The sequence below is a fragment of the Lepidochelys kempii genome, chromosome 7, assembly GCF_965140285.1.
Source record: "Lepidochelys kempii isolate rLepKem1 chromosome 7, rLepKem1.hap1, whole genome shotgun sequence".
NCBI lineage: Eukaryota > Metazoa > Chordata > Testudines > Cheloniidae > Lepidochelys > Lepidochelys kempii.
In genome coordinates this window covers 15,600,461-15,619,785 of record NC_136386.1, presented here as the reverse complement: position 1 = coordinate 15,619,785, position 19,325 = coordinate 15,600,461, and the positions used below count along the sequence as shown (strand labels likewise).

At 39.8% G+C, this 19,325-nt stretch overlaps 1 protein-coding gene across 7 annotated transcripts in view; it reads right to left on the bottom strand.

Moving 5' to 3' along the window:
• The window catches only part of ITPR1 (inositol 1,4,5-trisphosphate receptor type 1), a 251,731-nt gene that overhangs the window by 159,443 nt on the left and 72,963 nt on the right, over nt 1–19,325 (bottom strand). For 4 of the 7 annotated variants that reach the window (XM_078853566.1, XM_078853568.1, XM_078853565.1 and 1 more), the window contains exons 4-13: nt 19,066–19,181; nt 15,721–15,807; nt 13,292–13,450; nt 11,719–11,817; nt 9,905–9,988; nt 9,664–9,810; nt 9,304–9,399; nt 7,573–7,617; nt 3,928–4,082; nt 133–232 (exon numbers count right to left, since the gene is read on the bottom strand). In XM_078853566.1, the coding sequence (XP_078709692.1) occupies nt 133–232; nt 3,928–4,082; nt 7,573–7,617; nt 9,304–9,399; nt 9,664–9,810; nt 9,905–9,988; nt 11,719–11,817; nt 13,292–13,450; nt 15,721–15,807; nt 19,066–19,181 (1,088 nt within the window). The remainder of the gene's footprint in view (nt 1–132; nt 233–3,927; nt 4,083–7,572; nt 7,618–9,303; nt 9,400–9,663; nt 9,811–9,904; nt 9,989–11,718; nt 11,818–13,291; nt 13,451–15,720; nt 15,808–19,065; nt 19,182–19,325) is intronic. The other 3 variants (XM_078853571.1, XM_078853567.1, XM_078853570.1) reach the window with 2 other exon arrangements.

The following is a 19,325-nucleotide window of genomic DNA, read 5'->3' as shown; positions in this document are numbered from 1 at the left end:
TTAATATTGCACTGTTATTTGACTAACTCAGCAGAATAATAAGCCTCAAGGGCTCAGCATTTTTAATATTGGAAGTATTTTTATGAAAACACAGAAGTCAAAAGAAGGATTTGTTAAAGTTACAGGACTTACTTTAAGCATCACAGGTTTCTCTTCTTCTTTATCAATTGGGATGTTGGTGCTATGAACCCAGGTGTTAGTACACAGGTGTCTAAGCCTGACATAGGAGTTCCTACAACACAGCCAATAGTTGTAACAATTAGACAGTTTCCAAGACACGTAATTGATCAGTAATCCTAGGTGTGTACAACTTCCAAGTCATTGGCAGGAACGACTAATCGGAGACAGATTATTTTCTGCTGGAAACAGGGTGTCCCATAATTAGAATAAAGCTTTTCAAATTAGCAACACAAGTTAAAACTCTTCAGTTTTTTCTGTATTGTGAACTCCACTCCAAAGTGCATCTATATCTTAACTTACTGCAGCTGAACTTCCAACAATTCCTGTGCATAAATGGGAAAGGAAAAGCTACCCGAAAGCAGTACTTATTCTTTGAAAACAATTTGGCCACTTACCATGCACAATCTATAACCTGTTCAAGCGTCACAGAAAGTAATAAAAAATTGTTCCCATAAAAAACAAAAAAGTTGCCACAGGGGACACTCACCTCACACACACACGCGCATGCACTCTCTGCGCCCGATATATTTATTTAATAGTATAAAGCAGCAAAGACTAGGGGACTGCTAGCAGTCCTTTCACCTCAGAAGACATTGGTTTAAATTTCTGTTAGGTCAAAATTTTCCACAAATTTGGTGGTCTCAACCTAAGCCACAGCTCAGATCAAAAACCACAACCAGGGGCATCATGTCAATCTACTGACAGACTAAGAACTAGAACAGCAGGGCAATCCAGGAAGGATTAAGCTAGCCGAGCATTGATTTGTGTGTGTAGGAAGCATGCACAGCACTCATGTAATCACAATTACACATGAACAGTTTTTTTGTTCCCTTGTTTTGGAGCTGGAATTTCAACTTAGCCACGAAATGTTACTTAAAACTCAAGCTCTGTTAAGGTGGCTCACCTTTAGTGACTAACACAAATATTCTGAAACAATTTGCAGTAAAACAAACAAGTTCAAGTTTACCCACACAAACGTGAAGGGTATGCCTACACCTTCTCAGCGGTGTGATTCCCAGCACGGGTAGGCAGACTTGCATGAGCTCCTCTTGAGCTAGCATGCTAATACCAGCGGTGTGGACATTGTGACATGGCAGCAGCTTGGGCTAGCCATCCAAGCTCAGACCCAGGGGATCAGGCTTGGACTCAGGTGGCTAGCCCAAGCTGCTGCCCATGTCACAATGCTATTTTAGTGCGCTAACTCAAGAGGAGCTTGAGCAAATCTGCTTGCCTGTGCTGGGACCCACACCTCCCAGTTACAGTGTAGACATACTCTAAAAGTTTTATGCCTAAAAGGTAGAGTCACATCAATAGTTTTTACATGGTCTCAAGAAACTTCCTAGTCACAGAGACCCTTAAGCCTAACTATACAAAAAAGCTGACACTCTTCAAGTTTTTAAGAACTGCTTATCTGTGACAACTGATGACCATCGTGGAATAATTTTATTCCTAGTGTTGGCTTCAGAAAGGCTTTGCTCCTATTGGTCTCCTCTAGATCTATGCTTTGCACTTACCAAAAAAGTACAATGCAAGAGAATGGCTACAAAGGAAGTATTAGCCACCACATATCTGCACCTGTACAACTGCTGAAAGCCATACAAGACACTCACTGAAAGGAACTCAATTTAGTTTACTAAATAGGACACATGGAGTTCATTGATTCTGACCTGGAGATCAATCAATCAGTTTAGACAAAATGCAAATTATTTATATAAAAAGCAGATTACTTCATCTTTGGAGCATGCAATGTGTCTTAACTAAGTTTGTAATGCATGTAGTGAATAAATAGCGCCATTAAAATGTTTCATTAGTAGAAAATAACACTGTTGAGCATGAGGAGCAATATGCAGAATTCACACACCTAGAACATAAGAATGGCCCTACTAGGTCAGACCTTTGGTCCACCTAGCCCAGTATCCTGTCTTCCGACTGTGGCCGGTGCCAGGTGACCCAGAGGGAATGAACAGAATAGGTAATCATCAAGTGATCCATTCCCTGTCGCTCATTCCCAGCTTCTGGCAAACAGAGGATAGGGACACCATTCCTGCCCATCCCGGCTAATAGCCATTGATGGGCCTATCCCCCATGAATTTATCTAGTTCTTTTTTGAACCCTGTTACGGTCTTGGCCTTCACAACATCCTCTGGCAAGGTGTTCCACAGGTTGACTGTGCGTTGTGTGAAGAAATGCTTCCTTTTATTTGTTTCAAACCTGCTGCCTATTAATTTCATTTGGTGACCCCTAGTTCTTGTATTATGAGAAGTAGTAAAGAACACTTCCTTATCTACTTTCTCTATACCAGTCATGATTTAATAGACCTCAATCATATCTCCCCTTAGCTGTCTCTTTTCCAAGCTGAAAAGTCCCAGTCTTATTAATCTCTCCTCATATGGAAGCCATTCCATACCCCTAATCATTTTTGTTGTCTTTTTCTGAACCTTTTCCAATTCCAATATATCTTTTTTGAGATGGGGCGACCACGTCTTCACACAGTATTCAAGATGTGGGCATATCATCAATTTATATAGAGGTAACATGATATTTTCTGTCCTATTATCTATTCTTTAATTATTCCCAGCATTCTGTTCGCTTTTTTGACTGCCGCTGCACAGTGACTCCAAGATCTCTTTCTTGAGTGGTAACAGCTAATTTAGACCCCGTTGTTTTATATGTGTAGTTGGGACTATGCTTTCCAATGTGCATTACTTTGCATTTATCAACATTAAATTTCATCTGCCATTTTGTTGCCTAGTCACTCAATTTTGTGAGATCCTTTTGTAGCTCTTCTCAGTCTGCCTGGGTCTTAACTATCTTAAGTAATTTTGTATCTGTACATTTTGCCATCTCACTGTTGACCCCTTTTTCCAGATCATTTATGAATATGTTGAATAGGACTGGTCCCAGAACAGACCCCCTGGAGGACACCACTATTTACCTCTCTCCACTCTGAAAACTGACCATTTATACCTACCCTTTGTTTCCTATCTTTTAATCAGTTACCAATCCATGAGAGCACCTTCTTTCTTATCCCATGGCAGCTTACTTTGCGTAAGAGCTTTTGTCAAAGGCATTCTGAAAATCTAAGTACACTATATCCACTGGCTCCCCTTGGTCCACATGTTTGTTGACCCCCTCAAAGAATTCTAGTTGATTGGTGGGGCATGATTTCCCTTTACTAAAACCATGTTGACTCTTCCTCAACAAATTATGTTCAGCTATATGTCTGACAATATTGTTCTTGGTTATAGTTTCAACCAGTTTGCCCAGTACTAAAGTCAGGCTTTCAGGCCTATAATTGCTGGGATCACCTCTGGAGCCCCCCCCCTTTTTTTTTTAACCTAACCCTTTAGCAATATAGATAGAGTGTGAACATGAATTCAGGAGACCTGAATCCTATCCCTGGCTTGCTGCAGGACCTTGGGCAAGTCACTTCCGCTCTGTGCCTCAGTTTCCCCCGCTGGAACGTGGGGAAAATGATATTGCCATCTCCTTTATAAATTTCTTGAAGATATATTGATGAAGTACTATATAACTGTCAGGTGTTACTACTAGTAATACCTTTAATTAACTTGAAAGAGAAACAGTGAAAAACTGTTCTGTAATCTTAAAAATAAATGCTGTAGTGTCGCCATCTTTCAGCATCCCGTGGTTCCAGTAGCAACATCATCCAAGGAGGATATTCAACTCAAACTGGGTACTGCTGTAAGCCTGTAAGAAGTGAGAACCTATTGAATTTAACCATCATACCTTGGGACAAGGCTATCTCCCCCTCGTAAAGTGGTGGGGTCCAGCTCAAAGATAGAGGAGATATCGTTTCCTTCAGGTACGGACACCAGAGAGTAAGCCATCTTCTCCTGAGCATTATGCAACCCTCTTCTGGATGCATCTTGGTCAGGATCTGTCTATGGAAAGAATCCAATCAAATGAAGTCAGAAATGCTATCCCAAGAACTGTCAGACCAGTGTGAAAAGCCAAGCATTATATCAATGTGTTTTATAATTTGTGCACACAAATATCAACCTCTCCAAGCGCTGGTACTAGCAGAAGCTCCAGCTGTGCTTTAGAACAGAAATAAAACTGACAGACAATTAGCTGCTTTTGCCAAATACAGTTCTTCACTTTGTCTGCTGTTGGTAACTTTTGAACATCTCTGGGTTATAATGTAATAATTCCTAAGTAATGCTGTGTCTATGTCTTTTTACATTAAGTGCCAGAAAATACACTCAAATTGCCAAAACATTCACTTCACAACACACTGAAAACCCAGATTAGCTTCAGACTCTGCTGCAGATGATCCATGTCCGACAAAAGCCTTACCCTAGAGACTGCTGCTGAAGGGCTCCAGAAGTCTACTTGATAACTATAATTTTAAATAAATATTTTGTAAGCAACAAAAATGACAGCTGGCAATTCTGTTTCCCAGTCACGTCAATATTAACGGTATCTAACGGATTCCAACAGCAGAAACGGAATTATAGTGGTCAGTCACTGACGAAACAATGAAAGGTAACCGAGAAGTTAGCCAGCTGGTAGTTTTCACCTCAGTTCATGGCATTTAGCCTTGCACATTCAAATGTGTCCAATGCACAACAGAAAAACAAGGCAACAACATCTGCTAGCACAATATTAAGTGTTGACCAGGTTAATACTTTCATTAATGAATTTAGCTTTATTAATGCATTGAGACGTGAAATCACCAACATTTCTTAAATGAACAAGAACTTGGATGACTACATTATCAAGTAGATAATGTTGTTTTTGCTGATACAAACTAACACGGCTACCACTCTGAAAAGTATAAAGTCAGAAAAACTGAAGCTCAAGGTGGGAAAATATGAGGAAAAGCTGTGGTTCACTCTTCCTTTAAGACCTTTCTTGGGAACATCAGCAGGAATCTCCAATCAGTAAGGTAAAGATGTTAGCAAGTGAGGCCAAGACTTTCAAAACACAGGGGCCCAAGGCCCATATTTAAACATGATTTTTAAAATGAGCTGAGAACCAACAACTCCAATGAACTTCAATGGGAAATGTTGGGATCTCAGTACTGGTGAACGTCAGGCCACTTAGTAAGGGACCTCAGCAGTGAATTAGGAGCCTAAACTTAAAACAATCTATTTCTGAAAATCTGAACTTGAGGAGTTCAAAGAGCTAGGATTGTATGAAAGCTATAGAATGCTTACCGTGTTATATATGTACTTCAGGATATTCTGTCATTATGACATTTGTAGCAAGTGAACTTGGCTGTGAAGTGGAGATATTTACAGTTTTGATTTGTCCTTCAGTAATAGGATGGTAAATATATGGACTAGACATGCAAATTGGTGATTTGCATTTTAAACAAATGCAGCTATATATTCAATCTACTCTACACTTGTACTGAATTCTCAAAACCTTCATTTGCCTTCAACAAACCTCTTGCTGATCTCCAAACATGGCAGCTGCTGAAAATTCATACAATTCACTATGTCTGGCAGCTGAGGCAATATCCTAGCCAATTCTAGAAATTATGGCAAAGCTACAAACCAGGGAGCAGCAAACAACAGGCAATAGAAAGTGAGAGATCTTAGATAAGATTATTACATCCACGCAGAACTAAAGTTTCACCTACAAAAGCATCATTGCAAAATTCACACAATGGATCCCCTGTAATGTTGAAGGGTGCAGTTTGGGACATATTATTCATGCTCATTCAAATCAAACCTCTGCACTGATCATTAATTGAGGGACAAGGAAAGAAAGCCAGGGCACATACTGTGCAGAGAGACTTGCAGTCTTGAGAATGATTTAGGCTTGAATAAAGTTACTGTACCCAAATAAGGTTAGGATGCTAACACCATTTCTAAGTTAAAGGAGTTTAAACCATATTTGTATGTTAGAGAGATTATATGCTCTTGTCATTTGTTTATGGTCTATTTTCGCCACCTGGTGGTGAAGAAGTATAAGCAGAAAACCAGAAACCACTTAACAAAGGTTTCAGAGTAACAGCCGTGTTAGTCTGTATTCGCAAGTGAGCTGTAGCTCACAAAAGCTCATGCTCAAATAAATTGGTTAGTCTCTAAGGTGCCACAAGTACTCCTTTTCTTTTCACTTATCAAAGTTTACTCCAAGATTCCATCAACACCTGAACTCATTTTGGAATGAGGGACTTGTGTGTAATGACAGTGGCAAAAATGAAAGTCTTTTCTGATTTCCAAAGAGGTACTAGAAACCATTAGTGTTTTCCTAGAAAGTTAAGATAGAAGTTGGTTTTCACTATCCAGAATATGTACTAAATAGTGTCGCCAGGAGGGCAGCATTTTCTACAAAGCAGTACAGGAAAATGAGTTATAACGGGAAATAACTGGAGTAACTTTTGGGTATCTGGTGGCAAATGTTGTTTTTTTTAATGGTTACCACTTTAGATGACTTTCATATGTAGACAAGGTGACAGGCCAACTAATACGCCTACAAAGAAAATTTGAGCTTTTCTCCCTTCCATGCATCAAGATACATTCTTCTCTTCTCCACGGAGACAAGCTTTTCTTCCTGATTTCTAAACAAAGCCATCTTCCCTTATGCAGGACATTGATTAGGAAATAGAGGTTATGGCATCATAAGCCTACAGTCTCATCCAAATGAAAAATACAATCCACAAGGGAAAGTGCTGTTCCAGTTATACCTGCTGTCACCAATAGTTTTGATTTGCAAATACAGTGGCCATACAGTATGTCTGCTTCCCTAGTCACATCAATAGGAGGCTTCTGGTAATTCATACTCTATCATGTAAATCAAACAGCATCTTGAGTAAGTGTGATGTAACTCCACAACATTTATTGGAAAGGACATCACACTCGCTTTTACTGGTCATTCAAAACAATGACATCAAAATTAACCACTGGTTGGGCACGGTTCTTGTTTTATAGCCTAATTATTTATCATGGTTTTCCTATGATAATTTAACAGATGAGAAATTGTTCCTTAGAGATGGCTTTCATTTGTGAAATCAACCACTTCATTTGGCCCCCGGGATAAAGGCAGCATTCGGGATATTTAGTAACAGATCTCATCTTGAGAAACTTGCTCTTCAGACTTGGAGAAAGAAAATGCATCGAAGAGGTGACGAGTTCAGCTTTCTGAGAAATGGTTCAGATGCTATCCTGAGAGGAGCTATTCAAGAATCACGATACCTAGAAGTGCATAGCTTTTCAACATCCTCTAAAGCCTACTACACCAATCTTCAGTAGTCAGCCTCAGGATAGAGCACTGCATGCAGTACCTTCCAGCCATGCTTAATTTCGACTTTCTTTCGTAGCAGAAATGCCTTGTATCATCTGTTCACTTGCCAATCAGATACCAAGGCTTGAGTCAAGCCTTCCTAATCAGGGGCAAAACTGTACTTTTGCCTATACTTACTGAGGATTGACACTCCTGGCCATCTTCCTCATAGTCAGGGTTTACCTGATGAAACAGAATCACAGGCAAGTCAACAGTTTAGTTTTCCAACCCCGAGTATAAAATTTCCTCAGGGAGATCTAGCTTATTCCATAGCAGATGCATCTTTTTCTACAGAAGTACACCATGTTGGGTTCTTCAGTCTAGCAGACAAAAGCATAACAAGATCCAATGGCTGGAAGTTGAAAGTAGACAAATTCAGACGGCAGATAAGGCAGACATTTTTAACAGTGAGGGCAATTAACCACTGGAACAATTTATTAAGGGTTGTGCTGGGTTGTCCATCACTGGCAATTTTTTAACCAAGATTGGATGTTTTTCTAGAAAATATGCTCTAGGAATTATTTTTGGGAAGTTCTGTAGCCTGTGTTATACAACAGCCTGTGTTATATTTCAGACTAGTTTACCATACTGGTCCCTTCAGGCCTCGGAATCTATAAACACATACAATGCGATCAACTTTTAAAAAGCAAAAACAAAAACAGACAAAAACAAACCAGGCAGTTGTGTAGCCAGGAACAGAATTAAGCAATCAGCAAACTTGCAAAAGAGACTCAACTAACCAGCTCAGGACATCACTAAAGCCGGGAAACAAGGAAATTTTGTGAAAATTTTGTCAAGCTTTTAAATTTTGAAATCACAATTAAATTTCAAAACATTTCAACCAGCTTTAGAAGTCGCTACAAGAAACATCTTGATCATGTCATCATTTGAAATGTTCCCTTGATAAAAACTATTTTTGCCATAATATGCACAAATTCATCAATTTCTCCCATTTCATCTTTGCATCAGTGTGTTTCCATGTTTTCACAGCTGATTAACCAGCCCAGGATTTGCTAAGCAACCTCTATAATCCACCAGTCCTGTTGATCCATTTTGTACTTGGCAAAATGCTACTAAGTGTTTTGGAATCTGCTTACTAGAAAAGCATAAAGCAGGATTATTTCAACTGAACTCTTGCGTTCACCATGATGGGCTATATTGCCTTTCTTTACTCCAACCTCCCTTGCATATCCCCAGCATCTTACTTTTACAAATATGCTTGTCTTCATTTACACAAGTGTGTTTCAAGATACACAGAGTCAGGCTAGTTTCAGTGAGTATTCACAGGTATTAACAGTTCACCTTTGAAAATGCTTGGATAGGTAAATGTTCATGACAATTCCTAGAAGGCTTCTATAACTCTTAACTTCTCTTTTATGAACAATTTTATGTTCTGTTTGGAAATAAAAAAAATCCAGAGGATCCAACAATGGGTTTAATTTATTTCCCCAAACATGTAGCGACAGGTTCTCCCCATTCACAGTACAATTCACTTTCCCACTAATGAGCTCATCTTGATGTTGATTGTTTACATAAAATTGTGACACTTATTGTCTAAACTTTTTAACAAAAAGAAGTCACCACCCATCCCTAACAAAAACAGTAGGGACCCATTGTCATTCTTATAGTGCAGTGTTTTTTCCAAGCATCTTTCAAGAAAATATCTTGTTTCATGGGTCTGGCACTTTGATACTCCCTATTCATGCATAATTTCATCCTTAGTAATACTAATCCTACATAGTGATCATTCACTAATATGTTTCCAATCCTCAATTAGTTAGGCAACCACAATTTTTCAGGAAGGGATAAAGGAAGACAGCACTGACAGGAGAAGAGGCAGAGTTTATGGGTCCTCCCCATGGTATTTACCTCTGCTGCTAAGTAGTGTCCAGTAGCAAGATGTTTGAACCGAAAAAGACTATTCCAGTATCCTGCACCACCTCGACAAGGGTCATGTTGCACCACCTGGAAAAAGAGAAAGAGGGGCCATATTCTGAATTTCAGTGGCTTGCCCCTCAGGTTAGTACTGTTGTATTTCACCTTCAGGCATGTAAGAACATAAGAACGGCCATACTGGGTCAGACCAAAGGTCCATCTAGCCCAGTATCTAGATGGAAATCTTACTTAAAAAAAAAATAACTAAATCAATCATGTAGAGCAAGGTTTTAAATAAAAGCACCAATCGTTACAATAAAACCACTTGTGCAGCCTCAGAGATGCCGTCCTTACCTCGACTTCCCACAGTGCTTTTGAACTAGTTGCCGAAGTGGCCGACTGTCTCCCCGTAGTTCTCAGGAAGACATGCTGCTTCTTTCTGTGCTCATCGCAAGTCAGAAATTTCTCCTGCTCCGCATGAAACAACCTTACCACATCTCCCTGTCAAAGCCAAGACAGAATGATCATCACAAACTAGACAATACAGACATCACACTATTAAAAAGCCAGCAGCAAGATGAATTTCCAAACTTACCCCTTTTAAAATATCATCTTTGTTATCACTCCATTTCATGAAAAGGACTATTTTCCAGCTCGTGTTGCAGTTCACAGAGTTGACCTAGAACAAAAACTAGTATCACTAGTCACACTAGCAGTATGTAAAACACTGCAAAGCACTGCCCTTTTCTTTACAGTGGAAAGAGAATTTGAACAGTATACTGCAATCCCTGTTTACTACTGAATGAAATGAAACACCAATCCAGAAAGACTATGGCCTGCACTCAATCCTGCAGAAAATCACAGTAACTATATTTAACGTTAGTACCTAACTCATTACGTGGATACCTCATCTCGCTATGTCAAGAATAGAGCTGGATGACACTTTTCACCAAAAAGGCAGTCTTGATTGACCCAAAACTATTCGTAAATCCGACACCAATTAACCAAATAATTTTGACCAGGAAAAAGAAAAATCAGGCTAGATTCACAGAAACACAGGATTGGATGTGGTTCACCAACAAAGTGGTGGTCCGCAGACCGGCCATCGGCTGCCGGTCTGCACGTGCATTGGAAAAAAAGATTGCTGGTCCCCCACATCAGATAGCTTGAGAAGCACTGGTCTAGGACACTTCCCTGGGATGCAGGAGACCCAGGTTCAAATCCTCGCTCTGGAGCAGAGATTTGAACCTTAATCTCTCCTTTCCCAGTTGAGTGCTTTGACCACCAGACTATAGGCCAGTGATCCCCAAACTTATCCTCTTGCACTCCCCTCCCCTTTACCAGTAGTAGAATGTGTCTGTGCCCCTCCCAGGCTGGGAGCCAAGAGCGGGGGGTCATAGGCCGAGGGCAGGGGCCCAAGCCAGGAGCAGGGCTGCGGCCAGGGCAGGGTGGGGCTGGGTGGCGCGCTCTCTCCCTGTCCCCTCGTGGGTGCTGGCCCAGGCCCCCCGCAGCCTTATGGGGGGTGCCCCACAGTTTGGGGACCACTGCTATAGGCTGTTCTCAGGTAGGTTTCTCAATCTGTCCCCTTGAACTGTTCTACTCTATGTAAGTAATTATTTATTAGAGCAACAACTTGAATTTGGGTCTCCCACATCCCAGGCAAGTGGCCTAACCATTCTCACTCTCTCTCTGACCCAGTGATTAGTAAACCAGCTTCAACCGGAGAGATTGAGAGAGACTTGACCTGACCCAGAATACCCTGGCTTGGTGGTTAGGGCACTCCTTGGATGTGGAAGACCCAGGCTTGTATCTCTGCTCTGAACAGGGATTTGAACCCAGGTCTCCGCTCTCAATGTTGTTTCAGATTGAATAAACAGGGTCATTTCACCAAAAACATTTCAGAATTTTCAGACTTTGTTCACCCAAAAACTTTTTTTTTTTTAATTTTTCAGAACTCCCACCAAACTGACATCAAACAAAAACAAACACTTGTTAGTTATTCACTCAGCTCTAGTCATGAGGATGGTAGATTTTGCAGAAAAGTACATTTCAACTATCTCTGTTCTTACAGCCAAGCAGTTGGGCAGAATGGGCCACGCTCACTTCTTTGTTCCATATAGCCTGTTATTTACCTAACAGACCTGCTCTTACCAATCCCCGCCCAGCTGTTTACCCACCAGGAAGAAGGTGAGAAACACTGTCTCCAGAGCTAGTAGTATTGTTATTTCACGAACAGGATGGGACAGCAGTGTAGCATATGCTCTCCAGCATGGTAATCGGAAATTCCATAACATGCGTGCTCCTTAGTTTAGCCGAAAACTCCAAAGACCCTTCCAACTCTATTTACACCAAATTTCTGTGCCACCCACTGCACTAACAGGCCAAGCTTTTGATTTATTTTACACTTACCTCATTGCACCCAGGATTATCAACCAGTTGGTGACTACTGGCATGAAGGGGCTGACCAGCATTAACAGGATTCAGGACCACCTTGTCTCCAATGACAACCTGAAGAGAAGTACTTTGCAATCAGATTCAGAAATGGTCCCCAGAGTTACCTTTTTCTGGGTGTAAAGCAATGAGGTTAGGCCATTGGATTACAGTTTAGAGATATTTCATGCAAAGTAAATAGGAAAGACACTGGTATCTTTAAAAAAAAAAACCCAAAAACCCTGACAATTTCAGAAGAAAATGGATATTTAAAACATTCAGAGTTATTTAAGGCTTAAAGACACCTACACAACTGGGCTAAGTGGCATATAAAGGAAAACTAAAATTTCCACTGATTAAGTCTTTGTCTTCCATACAGTTATTTCTGTGTCTAACATCTAACAATTAATTCTTAAAACCAAAAGTCATCAGAAAGATTCTCCTCCCCCATTAGGAGTTTGTGTGTCCTAACCTACGCTGTTTACTCTCAATTAATGAGGTCCAATCACGTGTGGTAAGCTGAGTGTACTTTATCATGGAGGGTGAAGGTCCCACGTATCCTATACGTTCCTTCCAGGACAGTTTCTTGTCCAAAGCCTCCCAATCTTACTTTAAGACAAAAAAAAAAAAAAAAAATATCCATAACAAAAATCTTAGTTGAGGGACTTGAACTCCCTTCAATACAGAGAAGGCAGAACATTAATGGAGTTTATATGAAGTTTCTTCTTTTTAAATTAACTGAACACAAACTACATTAATCTTCAAGGTGCTATTCCTATAATAAAGAAATAAAGACAAGGACATTCAGTTAAGGCTGTATTTCGCATAGTGGTGGGATAACTACATTGAAATGAACTGTCTAGTCTACATGGATATGGATATGCTCTATTTCATGGAATCTACCCTGTTTGGGTGCCCTCTATCAGGTAGGGCTGCACTGCACAGCATACTGAAGTCCTTGGCTTCTCTTGAGTATAGGCTGATGAGCCATGCCAAAGTCCATCATGGCTTTGTGAGGTAGAAAACCATTTACTTGGGATTATGACAACCACATTCATTCTCACTTATCCAACGTGGGAACACAACGGACATCTCCAGAGATTAAAAACTAGGGTATTAACTCAGAATCAACACCTCCCACAAGCAAGGCAACCATTTAGTCTAATTCTGATAAAATTCTTGATACAGAAATTCATAACAGAACCTGAAAGACTCATAACTACAGCCCCATGAACCAACATACTAATTATATTTGTTCTAAATGACTTGACATTTCGTGCCATTTTGAACTTGGTGGGGATTTAGAAGGCTACTGTATTTAGATTCCTTATTCCTTCCAATCTTAATCGTTCCTTGTTTCCAAATCAGTAGTTACCATAGTGATTCTCCTCCCACACTGTTCAGCACAGGAAAAGGGCTGTGGCCATTAATATTACACGTTATAAAAGCCTGTACATTTAATGAGTCAAAAGTAAGGAAGCAATTGATACAAGCTCTTTGTATTTTACACCAAATCTTCTTGCATCTTCTTCTGATGTTCATCTGCACTTACACTGTCTCCTATGGAACGCAGTTTGTAGAAAGGCTGTATATAGAACCAGGAACCCTCGTTTCCAGCTTCATCCAGGGTCACCCTCATAGCATTCTTCTCTAGCAGAGCTGGAAGCCTCTTATTTACTGTCAAGTATTTGTTACTTTTTAAGTGCAGCAGCTAGAACAAAAATTACAATTTGTTTCTGTAAAGGCAGACATAGGTTTCCTTCGATAAACACGGACTAAAGGTTATATAATAGTCTGAGCGTCTGATCATAATACATGGAAATTAACTTCAATTGCGAAGACTGAATATTACACTGGCCATAACAAATCCAGAGACAATTGGACTTCTTGTTTTGAAGTCATTTTTTGTAGGCTTTAGACTGGTTCATGGCACTGAGCAGCTTCCGTTAGCGTAAATGTCCATATCATTCTGATGACAGACAACAGAAAACTGCTTTTGCCAATTATGCTCTATGTTTCAGCAGTCAGATACCAAGGACCAGGAGATATTGGTGACAAAACTCTTTTCCTTCAATGGGGATGGGTGAGGCTTCTCTCAAGTGGCTGTGCTCATTCTGAAATGGGAGACTAATGAGGTTAGCTATAAACATTTCTTCTCTCCCCATGAGGTGCCGTTTTATCCTTTTGTTTCAATACACCATGCAACATCATATATAAACCTCACTGTACTGGTGATACATATCTATAGGATATAATGGACCATCTCATAGTAGCCCCATTGTCTAGCTCACACGTTCATTTGGATTAAACATAGCAGGGTTGAATCTTAATGAAAGCAAGACAATGCTTTTGGCTTTGGATGTTTTGCTGTCTGTTGGCTGTTTAAGCAGGCCCATTATTCACAGAAGACATCTGCCACTGAGAAGGCTCCTACAGAACTGGGGTATCCCTCATAACTAGGCTGGGCAGAATTTGAGATTTTTTTTTTTAAATACATTTCAGTGGATAATAGCAATGTTTATTTTTAAGCATTTTCTTCTGTTTTTATCTATTTAAATTTTTACAGTGGGGGAAACTACGGGGCAGGACAGACAATAATTGTTTAATGGCAGCAGACACTGAGATTCAAAGAATGAAAGCTTTACAACCATTAAAGTTGTCAACATCACAGGTCAAAGCATACAAAGTGAATCGCCTTAAATCAAAATGGAGTAAATTCTCTAGCAGCTTTTTTCTTACTTTGCTTATCTGTAAATCTCAATTATCAAATGGAAATACATTTTGGTTGGTTTGGGTGTGTATGGTGAAGCCAATGTTTACCAACATTTACCGATACAAATCTAATCCTTCCTCGCCTACTGACAACTGCGCTTGGTACAGAGCAGTGACTGATTAGAAATGCTTATTGCAGTCTCTTGTTCACCTGACAAACTGACAGATCGCTCTCTCAGATGAGGACCATGCCACAAACTATTGACATTCCAATGTTACACTTGGGCTAGATTATTGTAGTGCCTTTTTTCAAAAGGCTTTTCTTGAAGTTGTTCCCAATGCTGTAATAGCTGCAGAACAGAACTGCTTGTCTTCTCCTTACAAGAGGGGAGAGAGGAACCTTTGCTCCCTGCAATCCTACTCTGGCTGATGGTATGGTCAGAGGATACAAATTAAAGTATTTGTATAGAAAGTCGTACATAATCTTAGATCCAAATGCTTACAGTTCTCTTCCTCTACACCTCCACCTGGCAGTTGTGATCAGATGAAGTGGGTTTGCTTTCAGTCCCCAGAGGGGATCAGAGAACCCTGAGTTGTTGAATGCTCAACCAGTGGAGTCCCCCATTTAAGGCTGCATTTAAGGCATGACAAGGCTTGTCCTTGATTATTATTAAAACACTTCCCCAGCATCTTGTTCTTGGTGTTTGTGACTCATTGCTATTCTTTGCATTCGCTGGGAATCCATCTTCATCAAGTGGGGCTGGCTTACCTGAGGTCTACTTCACCAAATCCCTTGTTCAGTGTGGACTATGATTGCATTGGTGGGTTGATTATTTTGGTTCTTCTGCTTTGCAGTGGGTTTACTATACAGTGCTGTACAGCACTTTGGGGATAAAATGAGAATAAAACGAAAGAAGTTCTACAGAATTGTACACTGCTGTGTATTTGCCATCTACCAGATGGCCAGGTCAAGGGTATGAAGGATATTCTAGTTTAAAGCATTCAGATGGTGCTCTGAAAAAGGCAACATTTATAGCAAGATAAAAATGCCTCCATTTTAAAATCTCACACAGCACACAGAACCATAAATGTAGTTCTTTCTTCAGAGTACCATGCTTCTGGATAACCCAGTCACAGCTTGCAAGACAACACACTCCAATCTCGGAATTCCTCTATTTTGAAGTATAATTGTACCTTGGGTGGTTCAAGTAGGACCCTACAGAGCTATGTCTTACAGAGTAGACAGTATGAACAGGGCCACAAGCATACCTGGATAACATTGCCATACTGGATAACCGTTCCCAGCAGTTTCCTGTTTTCAGTCTCATTCTGTTTCTTCTCCAAATCTGCTGCATGCTGAAATTTAAGAAGGAAAATTGTGGAGATAGAAAGTGTTGTTATAAACAGTGCTGGCAATTACTTACTGTAATAAAACATCAGCGTACTTCATACCGTTGGAACAAATGTAACCATTTGAAGCGGACAATCAGATTTCATCCTTTACAATTTTCAGGAAGGAAAATGATTGAATCTGTACTATTTGAACTATACTGAAGTGAAGCAGCAACTCTGAGGAGTCAATGTTTTGACTTCAAACTGACTGAAGCTTTCTGAATAAAACATGAGATGAAAAGTTTCAAAAGGAAACTGAGCCATGAGAAGATAGGTAAAAAGGAAAGATGGACAAAAGGGGGATTCAAGCTGGCAGCCCAATCTTCCACCTGCTCAACTTTAATATAAAATAAAGCACGAGGACTAAAGAACTGCAGGTTTGGTCCCCATGTCTCTAATCAGGCAGTTTCCAAAAACTTAGATTTTACTCTGCCAAGACAAATCGCCCCCTTCACTCTTCATCCATTAAACCTTTTCATGGTGACCATCGTCATCCTATTCATTAGATAGGCTTCTCTAGACATACAGCACTGGAAGAAGGGACTGTTTAGTTCTAAACTTCCCAATAAGGGAAAGTTCAGAGTTCATAAAAGAGATAGAATAGTACTTCCCCGAGTCAGACACAGCACAAAACTTCCCCAGACACGCTCTGCTGCAATGCCTTTCAATTTCAACCTGCTGTATACATGATGATCTAATCCAGGGTCTCTCTTTACCAGACAGACATTTCAACCACATGGAAGCATCCACAAGAAGATATGAGGAAACCAAACCTGATTTATAACCTACTCAGATAAGGATCTGAATTCTAATGCTACCTCCTTGTGAAAGCCCTAGTTTGTTACTCTTCCATATTTCTTTCCTCTTCATTTTCATTTTATTTTCAGACTTAAGCAACTTACCCCATGTTGTTTTCAAGACGCTTTGTTTTGTAAAGGTGTACTGGTTCACCTTACACCAAGGCCAGAGAAAAATACAGATTATAGGGAAGAATTCATTTAAATCTGATGTCAGAGCATGCTTTTAAACTAGATATCAGGCATTTAGAAAGTCTATGCATAAACTATTTTAGTTCTCAAAACTTCTGCAACCACCCTAGAACTCACTTGTGCTCAGTTACCTGTGGGTGATGCAATGTGAGACAATAGGCTTCAGCATATCAAAGAGCAAATAGTGAGTCATGTGTTGGTAGAAAATAATTTTGCTTTTTTACAACTCCATGTATCTTAAGTGACTTCTGTTAGAAGATATGCTGAGTAGGACAACTGGCTTTCTCCATGAGCATCTCAAGTGTAACTGTACATTTCAGTACAACCAATATAATGCAAGACAATTTAAAATGCTTAAAGATCTAACATTGGGACTGCTAGATTTCAGATTATTCTACAGTGAAAAGATTTCTTGAAATCTAATATTAATTTTGGGCCCAATTCTGCAAGGCCCTGAGAGCCCTCTACTCCCCAGGACAGCAGTGGAAGTTGAAGACATGTATCATGCAGAATTGGTCCCTACATTTGCTTTAATAGAGCTAAAGAATCCATTGCATATAGGTACAAATGAAGAAACAAGTTAAGTTCAAGTATATTCCAAAAGCTTAAAGAGAACAGACAACACTGCACAAGTCAACACACTGGAAAGAACAAATTTTATTTACTGACCACTAGATGTCAGCTTTTCAAACAGCACTGATGTTTGATACCAGTCAAAGTCAAGTGTCCCAGATTTCTAAATCCCTTAAATGGTATTAACTTAAAATAACCTGACCTCAGTATTGGGTGCTCCACAGTAGTTGATAATAAATTCCAACAGTGGACAACTACAAGCCAAAAATGGCAAGTGATTAAGTATAAATTGTGGGTCACTAATGTTTCATTAAAGATTACCATGAACTGATCAAAAAAACAGAGTGGGAAATGGAAGGCAGCAGTTGAACATAGATATTTTTTGCCCTGAACCAATATTAAGACATTAGGATTGTTCCAGTATCTTCTGTGTTATCAGTATATGTGTAAATTGACACAAGTGCCCATGAGTTTCATACAGTCGGGAGCTAACTAAGTTGTGGACTACGAATCACACATGCACACAGAACCAAATTCTACCCTTCAGTTAAATTGAGTGGGTTTAAAAGATGACAGTTTTGCACATACCCTGTACTTTACCCAGCATGTAACGGTGATGCAAACTGAGCTATTAAATCTTTCTTCATTTATATTGGAATAGTAAAATGTGGCTATTTACTGTGTAAATGCTTCTTCACTGTGACTAATCATTGAGAGACTACTCCAGTTCACTTGACAGGGGAATTGAGACTGACCACAAAGGGACTTCAGTCGGTTTCAAAGGAATAGAATCAGACCTTAATTATCTGAACTGACTGTATGAAAGAAAGAAAATCAATTATGGCAAAAAAGTGACAGCCCACTGTTGCCTAGCACCATTGCCAGGGTTCTTTTCTCCCTCTACACTACTGACAGTTTAGGACATACCATCTATTTGTTTACTTTGTGGGCTTTAGAAAAATAATCAGCAGCATTTGTTACTTTATACTTACAGCTGACTTCTGAGATTACAGTATTTAGTTTGGGAGTGGGGTGGGATACTTGTAAAGTATTAACTCTACAGACAACTTTACAAGCAAAAAGTTAAAATCATAGCTTTAAGATAAAATTGAGGCAAACACTAGGTCTTTGTGCAACAAAGGAGTAGGGCCACCACATGGCTTTCTTTAAGTGATATTTTCCTACAGGGGTGCTTTCTAGTTTAGAGTACCCGTAGGCTTAACATGGGCTTTGATAGACTAAAAATATTTGGACTTGTAATTTTAATGTGAAGTGCTTCAGCCATATAATTTTAAGGTAAATATAGTTTATTTAGCACTAAAGCGGATGCTGTCAACATGCAGTAGTTAAATTACTCAAAGCAATTTCTTAGAAATGTAAAACTGAAAACTGTTCTCTGACCAGGTTTTAATGCTGAATTCACATGCAAGCTTGGTTCAGTAAGGGCAGCCATCACAGATCACTAAAATTAGATAAAAGTTTGCAAACACATATGGGAGATGAAACCTGGGGCCTAACACCACAGGACTGGATCTCACTAATCTTCTGTAGCAATACCCACATGAGCAGTCCCACTCAGCTTAATGGGCCAGATCCTCAGGTGGTGTAAATTACCATAGCTCCATTGACTTCTCTGCAGCCTACCAACGTTAATACTTACATGTAGTTTATTGAGTAGCACTGCATCTGTGGTGCTGTTAGCTCCTGGTTTTGCTGCTTTCCAGAACTGCTTCTGTGCAGAGTACCGGTTCATAGGGCATAGCTTAAACAGGCAATCTACAAACATACAGGAAATAAACTGAGAGATTGCTTTAGCAATTCCGAATTATCCACTTTTTTCCCCTTTTACTTTTAATATTGTCCAAACATTTCAGCTACAGGGAAAGGTTTACAAAACAGATTCCAGGAAAACTCTAAATC